The 16827-nt window shown below is 38.0% G+C and overlaps 1 protein-coding gene across 3 annotated transcripts; it reads right to left on the bottom strand.

Annotated features, from left to right (window-relative positions):
• Nucleotides 1–478: 478 nt before the first annotated feature.
• LOC127160247 (uncharacterized) lies at nt 479–16429 on the bottom strand. 3 transcript variants are annotated; one of them, XM_051102898.1, is made up of 6 exons: nt 16244–16429; nt 7242–7538; nt 4794–5090; nt 2832–3089; nt 1554–1850; nt 479–838 (listed from the first exon to the last, which is right to left on the bottom strand). In XM_051102898.1, the coding sequence occupies exons 1-6, from the start codon at nt 16308–16310 to the stop codon at nt 816–818; spliced, it is 1239 nt and encodes a 412-aa protein (XP_050958855.1). In that variant the 5' UTR covers nt 16311–16429; the 3' UTR covers nt 479–815. The 3 variants fall into 3 exon arrangements, with proteins under 3 accessions (XP_050958855.1, XP_050958856.1, XP_050958857.1); XM_051102899.1 differs by lacking the exon at nt 1554–1850; XM_051102900.1 differs by lacking the exon at nt 7242–7538.
• Between the last annotated feature and the right edge of the window lie 398 nt (nt 16430–16827).

Raw genomic sequence — 16827 nt, 5'->3', positions numbered from 1 at the left:
GTCCAAACGCCATTAGCACACAACGACAGATTTCTAAAGTGAGCATTAACGTGTGCCTTTGCATTTTGTTTTGACATTATGATGTTTTAATTGTTGGAAAATGTTGTTTCAATGTATTGACGATATTGAATGTAAAGACAAGACATTTAAAAGCTTGCTTTACAATGTTTTAATAAATAAATCATATGTAAACATACCTTGCTTTGTGGATTTATTTTTACACATTCTACACCTTAATTCCTTTACCTGCTTAGCTAACAGTTATATTAATCTTTTTAGAAAAAGTTTGATTAACACTGATAAGATATGTTGGATGAACTCCATTAGGGTTAAATGATGAACTCTGAGGCAGCGTTAATTTGTAAGCACTTTTAATACTGTTTATTTAACACTGGGCAGTGACAATTAAATACGTAAACACGAGGATAGTGTTGAAATGAACTCTCACAGTTTATTTAACACTGATAGTTTTGCTGTGAACAAACATAGTAGATACGACTATAGACCTATAAACTATTCAACAGTTATTCAAAATGATATACACAATGAGAGATTATAACATGATAGACAAATGTATAGGTTACATACATGATATGGAGTTATGCAATAGATGGATATTTGTTTATAAGTAATTTTGAGATCATTTTGGTGCATCTACATATGTAAAAGAATGTGAGGACGTGCTCTGTGAGGAACAAAAGGTCTAGATGGAGTCTGGCCTTTGTCCTGGGTGGGGGAACCCACTCACGAAGTCTCTTCTCATGATTTTCCTCATGTGATGGTCATGATGTGCTGTTTTTGACCATTAATTTTGGTCACTCAGGTTTGGGGACCGGCTCTGTGAAAGAAACAATGAAAAAGTTTAACAGACCACAGAAAAACTGCACACACAAAACAAAAGGAAGTCAAGTGTTGGGAGACTGTGGACCTATGAATTTGTAACACATGAAACAGTGTGACCAATAAAAGATCATAAGATTCTGAGTTTGATGTGTCATATCCCAATTTTTCATCTACTCAAAGTCCACCCAATATCAAAACAAGTTTTTGGAGCTTGAATAAATAAATGCTTCGTTTTAAGCTATGAAATTTTAATGGAACCATGTATGTCAAAAAAATCAAGGCAAATTTAACTTCTCATGTCATGACCCTTTAAAAATTACGGCATTTGTAGCCATTTTATCAAAAGACTAAAAACCTCTCCAAAACAAGTGATCTGAGTGTTTTACTGAACATGAGAAATACTTAAATGTGTAAATACAACAATAAAACAGAAACATTATTGTTAGATTCTGGTGGATGAATGATCTTCCAGCATTGTTTTATGTGTGCATCCATATTCTCTGGGGCATGGCAAATCAAGACCAGTAAATCTGAGCAATCAAACCTATCCAAGCGCATTTCAGCTGTAAAACAGTGCCTGGCTGGTCTCTACACATCATCCCTTCCCATATATTCAAGATCTGTGTCCTATACATACCATCTGTGCTGTTGAAATATCATGTTAAAAAAAATTGCCTTTTGAAGTATCTGAATAATCAGTATCCACTCACCCATAACAGTCAATTTGAATCTTTGTTCCTGCTCTTTACTGTTGATGTCAATGGTATAAACTCCACTATGTTCGACAGTTAATTTAGTTATAGTGATTTGTCCAGTTTTCTCATCAAGAGTTGTGATGCCTTTAAATCTCTGATTCGGGATGACAAAACCATCATCATCCCATTCAACTACTTTGAAAACAATTCCACTGCTGCTTCTGTGTTTCCATATAATGCTGGTGACCGAAGGATTTATGTTGGTTGGACGAAAAGACACTGTGTCACCCACTGCTTTCATCTCACCTTGATCTAATGAAATATGCAGAATATGTTAGAGAACATTCAACAAGCAAATTTCATGCCCAAAACAATCCAACCCTTTCCACTGAGTTTGTACTGCAGGAAGCTGTCTCCTTGTCATTTTTGACTTATAATAATCAGAACAATATCTTAAAGGTGCTATCTGACAAACGCCAGGTTTCCATCCAAAGTTGCGAATTTAACTTGTGCGCAAAAATTGAAATATTGCATAGAACATTTGCGAATAAGCACCGCTTCCATACAAGAAGTCAAAGAGAACAAAATTGTCACTTCCTGATAAACTGACACTATATATTACTAAGAAAAGCAGGAGAAGCCACTAAATATAGTCATTTTGATATATAATAAATTATTTGCGCCTCAGAGCGAGCAGATAAAACACAATAAACGTGATCATTTCTTTCGGAGGTAGATGCCTGCTGTTTGGGAATGCAGTCATGTAAGACAGTTCTGGGAGGTTTTATACAGAAATACTTTGACAACAGACTTTGCTCAGGCATTTCAGAATGACCATAACAACATTTCAAATGCTGTCAAACAAGATCGGTCCACTGGTTAGATGGGTTTTGCCATCCCATAGCGCAAAGTCACACAACTTTTTAATGCGTATTGAGGCACAAGTCAAAAACCACCTCAAGCGAGCGTAAAAATGTTTTTGTGAAGTAAGGTATTTTTATTCGAAATGTGGCGTTTACATCACTCATATCTGATGCGATACTTCAAAATGTGCATAAAAACAGAGTGATGGAAACATAGCTAATGTGTCCAGTAAAAAAGATAAAAAACCCAGAACCAGTGAGGTCAATATTCAGTGACTCAGGTCGGCGGCACAAAAAAGCCTGATTGGGACATGCCTACTGATAAAAATCACATCTTGCATTACAGATTAATTGTATTTGTATAATCTAATTATATTTATCTAGGTACTTACAGATTTATGTGTTGTATGGTGTCACTCCACTGTCTTACCTTTAAACAGATCTCTCTCATAGACCGGATCACTGGTCTCGGTACTTGCGCCGTTATCTAGTGTGCATGTGTAGAAGTTTTCTGGATTTCCTGTGAATTGAACTGCAATGGACTCTCCTTTCTGATCCAGCTGTGAGCCGATCAGTGTTTCTCCAGCAGAATTCTTCCAGATGATTATTTCACTGTACTCGCATCTTAAATACACAACAGGGTTACCTTCGATCTTCTCTGTTTTTATCACAGGTTTGGGGACCCGCTCTGTGAAAGAAACAATGAAAAATTGTAACAGACCACAGACTCCACACACAAAACAAAATGAAGTCAAGTGTTGGGAGACTGTGGACCTATGAATTTGTAACACATGAAACAGTGTGACCAATAGAAGATCATGCAGAGTGTGATGTCATATCCCAACTGTCGCAGTGTCTGAAGAAATGTGATCTATTCATAGTCCACCCAATATCAAAATGAGTTTTTGGAGCTGGATAAAATAAATGCTTCATTTTAAGATACAAAACTTATAGGACATTTTGATGGAACCTCATGTATGTCAAAAAATCAAGGCAAATTTAATTCCTCATGTCATGACCCTTTAAAAATTACGGCATTTGTAGCCATTTTATCAAAAGACTAAAAACCTCTCCAAAACAAGTGATCTGAGTGTTTTACTGCATGAAAAATACTTCAATGTCTAAACACAGCAATAAAACAGAAACATTATTATTAGACAGAATGAGCAACAAGTTGCAAGATTCTGGTGGATGAATGATCTTCCAGCACTGTTTTATGTGTGTATCCATATTCTCTGGGGCATGGCAAATCAAGACCTGTCAATCAGAGCGCTTAATCCTATCCAAGCGCATTACTGCTGCAAAACAGTGTCTGGCTGGTCTCTACACATCATCTCTTCCTACATATTCGAGATCTATGCTGTGTCCTAATTCACATACCATCTGTCCTGTTAAAATGAGTCTCCCAAAAGTATCTAAAATGTAAAAAAAATCATTACAGCAATATTGTGTTAAAAAAATGTAAATAATCAATATCCACTCACCCATAACAGTCAATGTGAATCTTTGTTCCTGCTCTTTACTGTTGATGTCAATGGTATAAACTCCACTATGTTCGACAGCTAAATTAGTTATAGTGATTTGTCCAGTTTTCTCATCAAGAGTTGTGATGCCTTTGAATCTCTGATTCGGGATGACAAAACCATCATCATCCCATTCAATCACCTTGATAACATATACACTGCTGCTTCTCTGTTTCCATATAATGCTGGTGACCGAAGGATTCATGTTGGTTGGATGAAAAGACACTGTATCACGACTGCTTTTATCTCACCTTCTAATGAAATTCGAAAGAACATGTTAGAGAACATTCAACAAGCAAATTTCATGCCCAAAACAATCCAACCCTTGCCACTGAATTTGTACTGCAGGAAGCTGCATCCTTGTCATTTTTGACTTATAATAAAAATCAGAATGATGTCTAAAAGCTGCTATGTGACAAACACCAGGTGCAGTAGGTGATTCTTAGTTCTTCATTCAAGAGCAGTGAGTGAATTTCAAAATCATGGGCACAATTCAAGTCCATTATATGAAGAAAAATCCTGAAATGCTTTTCTCAAAAACCATAATTTCTTTCCAACTGAAGACAGACAGACATCTTGGATGACAAGGGGGTGAGTAAATTATTTGTGAATTATTGTTCTGGAAGTGAACTTCTCCTTTAAATATGTAAACACAACAATAAAACAGAAACATTATTATTAGACAGAATGAGTAACAAGTAGCAAGATTCTGGTGGATGAGTGGTGATCTTCCAGCATAGTTTTATGTGTGTATCCATATTCTATGGATTCTATTGCTGTATTATATGTTAAGTAAAAAAGATCATCCTAAAAATCTAAAGCTTTTACAGTATTAATATTAATGAATATAATAATCAATATCATCTCACCCAACACTTTCAAGCTGAATCTTTGTTCCTGCTCTTTACTGTTGATGTCAATGGTATAAACTCCACTATGTTCGACAGTTAAATTAGTTATAGTGATTTGTCCAGTTTTCTCATCAAGAGTTGTGATGCCTTTGAATCTCTGCATTGGGGTGTTAAAACCATCCTCATTCCATTCAATCGCCTTGACAACAATTCCACTGCTGCTTCTGTGTTTCCATATAATGCTGGTGACCGGAGGATTTATGTTGGCTGGATGAAAAGACACTGTGTCACCCACTGCTTTCGTCTGATCTTCACCTAATGAAATATGAAAGAAAAGTCAGTGAACACATTTCTGTCAGTAGTTTCCGGATAGCAAGTAGCCCATAATGTACAATATCTGGCCATAGTATGACATCTGAATATTTTATATAGGAAATGTCATTGAACAAAAAATTACATTAATTTCTATTATGTGTTTAGCACATTTTTATTTTCAGAAAAAAATAACTGATCATTTCAGTAGATAAGACCCTTCATCCTTGGCTGGGATCATTTAGAGCCCTATGAAGCTGCATTTAAACTACGTTTTTGCAGTTCAAATTCGGGGGCACAACTGAAGTCCATTATATGAAGAAAAAACCTGAAATGCTTTTGTCAAAGACCATAATTTCTTTCCGACTGAAGACAGAAAGACATCTTGGATGACAAGGGAGTGAGTTAATTATTTGTGAATTGTCAACGTGATCTCATGACAATTCGTATGTATTTTACGTAAAATGTGGTTCCACAAAACGTACATTTACTTACACTTTTACAGGCAGTAAAACGTACAATACTGATGTATTTTCAGCATCTAAACGTACAAATACTTACGTATTTTTAGCATTTAAATGTACAAAACTACGTATTGAGGACACCAAAAAACCACATCCATATGCATATTGAAATCGCTGCATTAATTAAATTATTATCGTTGTTTTTAATTGCCATACCAATGGCCTTATGTTTTCAGTTGCACTTTTAGTTTATTTAATATGAAATTATAACATTTCATTCTGTTCTGTGTGATTTCTGCTGCCAGTTCATTTCCAAGGATAGGTATACATAATGTTAAACAAGACTATGCTTTAAACCCTTAAAATAAATAACATTTCTGCAATCGTTTAACCATCCATGTAATATTTACTTAGTTTGCTGTGGTGGGACACATAAGACGTTTTCTCCGACATGCTGTGATAGAACCATAAAACGTACCGAACACGCAACATAATTACAAAATGCAACAATTTTATTTGTGCGTTATAATCCAGATCTTAAGAATCCATACGATTGCGAGGAACAGACCCAAAATCAAGACTTTATCCGGCGATCTTCATCTCCATCCGAGCAGTGAGTCCAGCAGTAACAGCAAATAAACCCGCGCTGAAGTGTATTTTACAAATTCAAATACTGCCGCATCAAGAGACTACAGGTTTTATGGCAGGAAAACCGAACGCTCATTGGCTCTCGCCTGCATTCGTCACAGACATGCCGTGTTTCTGGTGGGAAGTGTTTGAAAGATACGCGGGCGCCGCCTTCACGGAGTGGATCAGGATAATAATTTGGATGATATTTTCACCGATTAACTATTTAAATTTTTTGCTGTGCACCTCAAACAAACCTACTGTATTCCGCCAGAGAAGACTGCAGCTGCAACGCATCATCATTTGAAATACTTTGGGTATTGCTGTACGTTTTTGCAATAAATAAATGAATGTGATTGCACTTTTCTGTCTGCCATGTTTTTGTACAGAGAGAGTTAAGATTAACGTTAGGTTTAGAGGCAGGAGTGGGATTAGTGACTATAAAAATATTTTAATGCTGTATTGTTACTAAAATGGTAATTTCCCTGCATATTTTGATCAGTTACGTTTTATATCTTTTATATTTGCTATAAAATGGGTAGGTTTAGGTTTGGGGGTAAGTTAAGATGGTTAAAAATCTAAATCACTTAATAAAATGACAAAAAGCCATTGAGACGAATTAAATAAAAGATGCACAAATATTTTACGTTTTTTAAATAAAATTACGCAACGATTTGTACGTTTTAAACGTTGAAATGCGTCTAAATTGTACATTTCAGCATCAATAAAAACTTACAAAAATGTACGTTTTGTGCCTCCGAACGTTACGTATAAATACCTACGTATAAACAATGAGACCAGGCTGGAATTGTTGTTCTGGAAGTGAACTTCTGCTTTAAATATGTAAACACAACAATAAAACAGAAACATTATTATTAGACAGAATGAGTAACAAGTAGCAAGATTCTGGTGGATGAGTGGTGATCTTGCAGCATTGTTTTATGTGTGCATCCATATTCTATGGATTCTATTTCTGTATTATATGTTAAGTAAAAAAGATCATCATAAAAATCTAAAGCTTTTGTATTAATATTAATGAATATAATAATCAATATCATCTCACCCAACACTTTCAAGGTGAATCTTTGTTCCTGCTCTTTACTGTTGATGTCAATGGTATAAACTCCACTATGTTCGACAGCTAAATTAGTTATAGTGATTTGTCCAGTTTTCTCATCAAGAGTTGTGATGCCTTTAAATCTCTGATTCGGGACGACAAAACCATCCTCATCCCATTCAGCCACTTTGAAAACAACTCCACTGCTGCTTCTGTGTTTCCATATAATGCTGGTGACCGGAGGATTCATGTTGGTTGGACGAAAAGACACTGTATCACCCACTGCTTTCGTCTGATCTTCACCTAATGAAATATGAAAGAATATGTTAGAGGAAATTCAACAAGCAAATGTCATGCCCACACCGGGGGATTTTCCACTGGATTTGCATTACAAGAAGCTGCCTCCATGTTGTTTTTGACTTATAACATAAATCAGAACAATGTCTAAAAGCTGCTATGTGACAATGTGTACAGTAAACAAGCTAAAAAACCCAGAACCAGTGGGGTCAATATTCAATGACTCAGATCAGGGGCACAAAAAAAAAAAAAATGTTATAATGTTATTTGCTTATTTTCAATTTATTTTCAAAGGAATTAAGTTCAAGTTCACATTTATTTATAAAGCACACTTTAAAAACAACAAGCACTGTACTAAAGTGCTGTACAATATATAAAACAAATTACAATATAAAAAATACCAACACATAAATAAAAACTCATAAAATTGAAATACAAGCATGCAAGATAAACCATCAACAACAACATACCCCCAGAAATCTCAGGCCACACCATAGGCTAAAGAGAATAAATGAGTCTTCATCCAGAGCTTTATAAACAAGCAGCAAGACCTCAAAATCAATTCTGTATTTAACTGGTAGCCCATGCAAGGAAGTGAGAACAGGAGTAATGTGCGCTCTCTTCCTAGTGCTCATCAAAAGTCTAGCTGCCATGTTCTAGATCAACTGCAAACAATGTTTAAAGGAATGAAATAGTCCCATATATAGTGAATTGCAGTAATCAAGCTGTGATGTAATTAGAGCATGAATCACTACTTCTAGGTCCTTCTTTGAAAGGAACTGTTTTAATTTGGTGATGGATCGGAGATGAAAGAAGCTTACCTTGATGACAGAATTTATCTGCCTATCAAATAGTAGATCAGAATCAAATACAACACCTAGGTTGTTGACTTTCTTGTGCAGTGTTAAAGACGAGGAACCTAGCTGGCTTCGAGTAGTGACGCACAATGATGATCCAAAAGCAATGGCCTCAGTTTTGTCTTCATTTAACTTTAGGAAGTTTTCTGACAACCAGATTTTAACTTCCTCTAGACAGGAAATAAGATTTACAATAGAGTTTCCATTACTAGACTTGACAGGAAGATAAAATTGTGTATGGTCAGCATAACAGTGATAAGAAACATCATATTTCTGAAAGACAGAGCCAAGTGGAAGCATGTATAAAGAAAAACACCCATTTCCCTGAACTATAAACACTATTCCCCTGCTTTAACACATGCAAAACTCTACACACAAATCCCTACATTTCTCAGTGCTTACACCATGTGGTAATTTAGAAAGCACTGGTGTGACACGGCCACAAAACTATATGTTCATTTAGACTATGTTCATTACAAATATTAAACTATGTAAATCATTCCGAATGTTTCAAATCATGGGGGGGAATGGTTTTTTTGTTTTGTTATTTATATTTGTGTATTAGTTTGTGGGTGGGGGGAGTTGATGTGTTGAATTTGAATATGAAGGACTTTTATGGTAAAAGGTTTTTTCCAGGAAGTGGTAAGGGGGGCAGCCATTTTGATTTAAGGAGATGGCACATGGTGTGAGGGGATGCGCTGAGAGGCTGGCAAACAAAAAGAGCTGGGGAGTGCCTTGCTCTCACCGGTGCCAATGTCATAGATTAAAGTTTTACCTGGCACATTGTCGTGAAGAATTTCTGAATGTTGTCAAAGACTATTTATCAGCTAACAAGGATGTTTTCTTTGTTCGGGATCATGTCTGGATTGCTTTTCGCTCTTTTTCGTGGCATGGCCAGGGAAATCCAGGAATCCCTGAGAAGATAACACGGGTGAGCCTGATCCGTTTTTTTTTACTTTTTGTTTTTCACACTTTTTGCCTTTTGGCTGGGCCCAGTGTTTTTGGACTGCTTTTTTGTGGTGGACTCTCCAAGTTTGGTATTTGATTATGTATGAATTCATTGGACTCATGGACTCTTTATTGGTAACCACATAGGCCTCTTGGACTCAATTTACTGATTTACCATGCATTGTGCTGTTTATTGTGCTGTGGTGTTGAATTGTGTTTGCTTGAAGTATATGTCAATTAATATATGCACTGCTCAATGAGAGTTTTTGTTTTGTATATGTTCGGTGGAATTGGTGATTGAATGACTATAAAATGACTATTGAATTTGTTGAAACAGGATTCCCTAAAAGAACCCTTTGGTGACAATGAGACTCCAATTTAGAGAAGTTAAATTTGTTACAGATGGTGGCCCGTACGGGGATTATTCTTGTCAAAGTAAATTGATGTTCAGTTGTATTATTTGAGTTATCATGTGGTTATAGTGTTTTATATTCACAATGGAAACTGATCATTCTAATCCTGAAGTAGGGGTGATTTCAGTAGATAATGTGGGTGTGGCAGAGTCCCTTCCTTTTAACCCTGCTCCGTTTAACCCTGCCTCTAGGGGAGACGCGTACAGAAATCGAGAATCTGTAGTGGAAATAAGCTCCCTATTAAGTGGGATGTATATTGATAGCCCTGTAGAGGAAAGTGATGAAGAGGCTCAACCAAGTGTGAATCCTGTAGGGAGTGGGGAAGGGAGGAGTACTGACATATCTAGTCTTTCTCAGTCGGTTCAAGCATTACATGCTGAAATTAATGCACTGAAAGATAATCTTCGAACGTCAAATGAGAGTGCCTTGAATCGTGAAGCTGTATGCAGAGATGCAATGAATCAACGTTTTGAAGACATTGAAACTTTTGTGCAAAGATCGTTGGCTAAGCTGGAAAGAGGAGTTATAGAGTGTCTCCGAAGGCGGGATGAGCAATGGTGAAAGGAACTTGCCCATATCACAAAAACCAGCACTCCCATGACACGTTTTCCTGTTGGAGCTGTCAGTTCAGATAGTGAGAGAATGTATATGTCTGCACCAGCTGCTTCTTATGCGAAACCCCCAATAAATTTAGAATTTCCTAGGTTTGGAAAAACTAGAGAAACCAGTGACGTAATGGAGTTTGTTGAGCGTTGTGAAAATTTTTTGACGCTTAGACACATGTCGGACACACCGAATTGGTTGCCACTTTAAATGCTGTTCTTACTGGGCCAGCCAGGAGTTGGTGGCTGGCAGAAAGGAACAAGATCTATAATTTGGCTGGGTTTAAAAGAGCCTTTTTGGGGGCCTTCCTTCCCACTGATTACCTCACAGAGGTAGAGGAACAACTGAAAGATATGATCCAGGGTCCAGATCAATATATTAGAGATTTTGCCTATGATTATAGGGCATTGTGCTTGAAGTGGAAAGCTGACCTTCCAGAGGAAGAGGTGGTTCGAAGAATTCTAAATAACTGTAACCCTTCTCTTGCAGGAAGTTTAAGGGGTGCTGTGCATACAGTGGAGCAGTTAGTCAAAGTTGGATCAATGGTGGAAAGAGACCTTAATTCCAAGAGAGACTATTGGGCCAAAATAAATCAGCTTAAAGTCAGTGAAAAAGGAAAAAAAAATCAGACTGCTCGCCATGTCAGTGTCCCTAAAGCCTTGTCCGGGCAAACTCAACATCTTGCTCTAGTGCAATCTGCCACACCCCCATTGTTGCGTGTGGTTTTGAAAGTTCACGGCGTGCAAGTGGAAGCTATCTTAGATACTGGCTCCACATTCACTTTAATGCAGAGACAGGTGTGGGAAGCACTGGCAAAACCAGGTGAACTAATGAAGAAGCATTTTAATAGGAATTTTGTGCTAGCTGATGGCAAGGTGCAGACCTCGGAAGGCCGAGTCCCTGTAACTTATGAGTGGCATGGGATGTTGTGGACTGTTGACACCTATCTCATGTCGGATCAACAGCTTGCCTTTCCCCTTATTTTAGGTTTGGATTTTTTAAGTCAAACTGGAGTATGATTAAATGTGGGAGAGCATAGCTATGAGCTGTGGGTGGATGGACGAATGACTGTGTTTCCATTTCTTCGCCAGTCATTAGGGGGGCAGCTATGGAGCCAGCAGGAGGAAAAGGTAGTCAATGTGTATATGGCATTACCCCTTGATTCCGAAGTGCTTAAGCCACTAAATGGGTTGGGGTTATCAATCAAGGATGAGGTGATGCAGAATAATCCTGAGGAGATACAGCAGCTTTTACAGGCATGGCCTTCTCTTTGTTCTGACAAGTTGGGGAGAACAAATCCGGCCACTCACCAGATCATAACCACAGATGTTATTCCAGTAAGGTGCAAAGCTTATCGTGTCTCACCTTTGAAAAAAGAAATCATTCGAGAAGAGATTGAAAAGATGCTCCAAGATGGCATTATTGAGCCTTCACAATCTCCTTGGGCATCTCCAGTTGTGCTTGTGCCTAAGCCTGATCAAAGCCTACGATTTTGTGTTGATTATAGGTGTTTAAATGCCAAGACACCTCAGGATGCATATCCTATGCCTCTTGTTCATGATATTTTAGAATCGATGCACGGAGCACAATATTTCAGCACACTGGATTTGAAATCGGGGTACTGGCAAGTGGAAGTTGAGAAGGATAGCCGGGAAAAGACGGCTTTTATAACCCCCTTTGGCCTATATCATTTCTTGACTATGCCCTTTGGTCTCAAGAATGCAGGAGCTACTTTTCAGAGGCTTATGGAGAGGGTATTAGGAGAGTTGAGAGGCAGCATCTGTTTTGTATACATTGATGATATCATTGTGTACTCACCATCCAAACAGTAGCATCTTCAAGATCTTGAAACAGTCTTTCGTAGACTTCACAATGCCAAATTGACCTTGAACTTAAAGAAATGCCATTTTCTCAAGACTGAGCTGCGATTCTTAGGCCATGTGGTCTCAGGAAAAGGGGTGGAAGTGGATCCAGAAAAGACGGCTGCTATTAACAACTATCCCATTCCTTGTGATCTTCCTTCATTGCAGAGGTTCTTGGGCCTGATTGGATGGTACCACAAGTTTATTCCGCATCTGTCTGAGCTTGCCGCTCCTTTATATAAGTTGCAAAAGAAAAAGGTGGCCTGGACATGGACCGAAGAATGTCAACAGAGTGTGGAGAAGCTGAAAGCTGCATTGCAGCAAGCCCCTGTGCTGGCCCAACCAGATCTTCAACGTCCCTTTCAAGTACAAACTGATGCCAGTGCTACCGGACTGGGAGCAGTACTTACGCAAAAGATTGATAATAAAGAATTTGTTATTGCGTATGCCTCAAGATGTCTGAGGGGAGCAGAATTAAACTATTCGACGCCAGAGAAAGAGTGCCTGGCTGTCGTATGGGCAGTAGAAAAGTGGCATCACTACTTGGAGGGGGTACCCTTTGTAGTTTATACTGACCACGCAGCATTATCGTGGGCTTTTAATGTTCCAAAGACAACATCCAGACTTACCAGATGGACCTTGAGATTGCAACGTTTCCAGTTCCAGGTTCAATACAGGAAAGAGAGAATGAATGTTGTACCAGATGCTCTGTCAAGGTCCAGTCAAGAACAGGCAATGGTGGCAGTGTGTGTAGATAAAAGGACTTCCATAGGGAACTTTGAGTTGCCCACCTCATTGGCGGAGATTGCAGAAGCACAGAACAGGACGAGCACATAAAGGAGTTAATGGCTAAAGTAGATATGAAAAATGAACCAAGTAATCGGATGAGATGGAAAATACAGCAGGGCCTGTTATATCGAGTTATGCCATATGCTGGTGGTGGCAAATACCAACTGGTGGTGCCCAAGTCACTTGTCCTCACTTTCATTGACTACTTTCACAATAATCCTTTGGGAGCTCACCTGGGGAGGATGAAAACCCTATTGAAAATCTTGGAGGTGGCGTGGTGGCCAGAAGTGCGGAAGGATGTGTGGCAACATGTTAAAGAATGTGTTGTGTGTCAGCGATACACACCTTCCAACACAAAACCCCAGGGTTTTCTTCAATCAACCGAAGTAAATGAGCCAGGTTATATGCTTGGCCTTGACCTTATGGGACCATTTCCAAGAAGTAAAAAGGGCAGTATATTTCTTCTGGTAGTGGTTGATTACTTTACAAAATGGGTGGAACTTTTTCCTTTAAGAGATAGTAAAACACCACGCATCTGTCAAATTTTGAAGGATGAAATTTTCAATCGATGGGGAGTGCCCAAGTACATTCTTTCAGATTGAGGCCCACAGTTCCTTAGCCAACTTCTGGTTGATATGTGCAAAAACTGGGGTGTGAGTCAAAAGCTAACCACTAGTTATCATCCCCAAACCAACCTTACTGGAAGAGTTAATAGGACCCTGAAAACCATGATGGCTTCTTATGTGGGAGAGAACCATAGAGAATGGGATAAGCGGCTGGCAGAGTTTCGATTTGCATTAAATAATGCCAAGCATGAAACTACTAATATGACTCCTGCAGAGCTCACTCTGGGAAGGCCATTGCAAGGACCTCTAGAAAGATTAATTCGATATGCACCAAACCCCTCTCAAACTTCCTATTTAATAATTGAAAGACAACACCAACTTGCTGAAGAAGTCAGAAGATCTATAAGGAAGGCACAACTTAGACAGGCCAGGTATTATAATACCCGCAGGAGAGAAATGCAGTTTCAGGTGGATGACCTGGTCTGGGTAAGAGCCCATCCGGTTTCGAAAGCTTCTGAATTCAGGGGTGGGGGGGGACTCTGTGACACGGCCACAAAACTATATGTTCATTTAGACTATGTTCATTACAAATATTAAACTATGTAAATCATTCCGAATGTTTCAAATCATGGGGGGGAAATGGTTTGTTTGTTTTGTTATTTATATTTGTGTATTAGTTTGTGGGTGGGGGGAGTTGATGTGTTGAATTTGAATATGAAGGACTTTTATGGTAAAAGGTTTTTTCCAGGAAGTGGTAAGGGGGGCAGCCATTTTGATTTATGGAGATGGCACATGGTGTGAGGGGATGCGCTGAGAGGCTGGCAAACAAAAAGAGCTGGGGAGTGCCTTGCTCTCACCGGTGCCAATGTCATAGATTAAAGTTTTACCTGGCACATTGTCGTGAAGAATTTCTGAATGTTGTCAAGAACTATTTTTCAGCTAACAAGGATGTTTTCTTTGTTTGGACCGCTTTTTTGTGGTGGACTGTCCGAGTTTGGTATTTGATTATGTATGAATTCATTGGAATCATGGACTCTTTATTGGTAACCACATAGGCCTCTTGGACTCAATTTACTGATTTACAATGCATTGTGCTGTTTATTGTGCTGTGGTGTTGAATTGTGTTTGCTTGAAGTATATGTCAATTAATATATGCACTGCTCATTGAGAGTTTTTGTTTTGTATATGTTTGGTGGAATTGGTGATTGGTAAATTTGTTGAAACAGGATTCCCTAAAAGAACCCTTTGGTGACAATGAGACTCCAATTTAGAGAAGTTAAATTTGTTACACTAGCATTCAATATTGTTCACTCAAGTCTGCAAAGTTTGGGCTCAATTAGCACACAATTACCCAAGTGGAAACACTAGGAGTCAAAACTTATCACACACCAATCAGAACCTTTGATGGAGATAAAAGGGCCAAAGTCAGACAGTATATATAGACAAACACAAGAGTTCTGACAACGGACTTTCTCATTTGTATTTCCACCTTTACCCATATTTCTTTTTCTTTTCTATTTCAAAATGACTTTGTAATGTATTTTATTTTATTTTTTTTATCTTGATATTTTGTTTTCAGACCACTAGTAAAAGTGTAACTGTGAATCCTATCCGGTCTTTTTCAATCAATATCCCGCGTACAGTAATGTGTAATTTCGAAGAGGAAGAGTAGGAGGTGAAAGAGGAAGAGGAGGAGAAGAAGGAGGACGACGACAACAACAACATGGAAGAGAAATAGGAAGGGCAATAAAACAAACAGTCTTATATATTTTAGTTAATTATGTGCCAGGGTTGGGTCAGGCATGCAAGAGGATTTTACCCCCGCTGCTTATCCAGGACCAATTTAGTCTGTGACGTCGAGGAGGTTGTTTGGCCTGTCCCACATCAAAGACAGGATGCTGGGGCAGAATAATTATTTTTGTTGTTGTTTGCTGTTTTGTGCAGTACCCTACAGTACAATAAATTAAGGATTATAACACTTGCAAATGCATAAATTTGTTGTTTTATCATGTGATTTATTTTCCCAAGCAACTCTTATTAGCAGTTTTCGTAGTATTGTTTTGAATTGATTTCATCAGTGTGTAAAACTGTGTTGTAGTGTGTGTGTGTTTTTGAGGGTTTGTGTGTCATGTCTGAGAGCAAAGTTTGTTTTGTTTTGTTTTGTTTTTTCAGCAAGATTGATTTGTTTTGAGTGGAGAGCTTCATTTTGACCTGAATATAGTAAGTTCGGGGAATTGAGTTAGAAGTTACAGATCTGTTATAGTTTCGCAAAAAAGAGAGGCATAATTTCAAGAAATGCGTTTAAGCAATTGAGAAAAACTGTAATATCATAACTGATCATTACAGAGATGTTTGAGGAACAAACTTTACCATAATCTGAGTTTTTGTCCTAACTAGCCGCACTCGACTGCGACATGCGCTAAATTTCTGTTTTTAAGACGGTTTCTATTTCTGCGACGTCACGACTGGAACAACAAGATACAAACTATGACAGTTATAATCTCAGCTCTAGCTACTGATTATGTGCTTTATTCAATGTTAAAAGTGTCTAATATGAGTTTGAATATCATATTGCGTGACCTATATAGCCATACTGAAAGAAACTATAGATAATTTACATCAGATCTTGAAAATAAATGTACGCAAACATGTAGCCTAAAACACATAAGTTACCTGAAACAGCTCCTGTGGCGATGAACACGGCACAGATGACGGCCGTCGAGTATCTTAAAAGAAACATCTTAAGACAAAGCACAGCTTTTTGCACCTTTCTTCTGTATTTTCACTCGGAATGCGTTTCACAAACACGCCCGACTCTAAAGACGAATCCCAAAACGAAACTGGAACAAATGGGCGTTCATGAGGATCAGCGTTAGTGGTTCAGTATGTTTGTTGTTAAATGCGGATCATTCTGAGTGCTTATACTCACAAAAGTGGCAGGATATGATCATATCAAAACACCCAGCATAGCCTAAATCAGTGTAAGTACTAATAAACATATACATAAATAAATAATCTGGCCTCTGCTTTAGGACGTGATTTTAAAATATATCGCACTTTTTTTTTTTTTTTTGCTGTGAACCTTATTAATAAATATTATCTTATCATAAAGATAAATCTTACCAAAATGCCTTCACATTTTACTTTTAACAGACTATCTTATGCAAAGCATTTTACGCTGCATTTAGTAAGTAGACTCTAGCCTACTGGTTCGTACAATCTCTCTTAAGTAAATAAGTTTTATTAAGAAATAAATA

Source organism: Labeo rohita, unplaced genomic scaffold (assembly GCF_022985175.1).
Source record: "Labeo rohita strain BAU-BD-2019 unplaced genomic scaffold, IGBB_LRoh.1.0 scaffold_304, whole genome shotgun sequence".
In the NCBI taxonomy this organism is placed as follows: Eukaryota; Metazoa; Chordata; class Actinopteri; order Cypriniformes; family Cyprinidae; genus Labeo; species Labeo rohita.
This window is presented reverse-complemented; position numbering and strand designations above follow the sequence as displayed.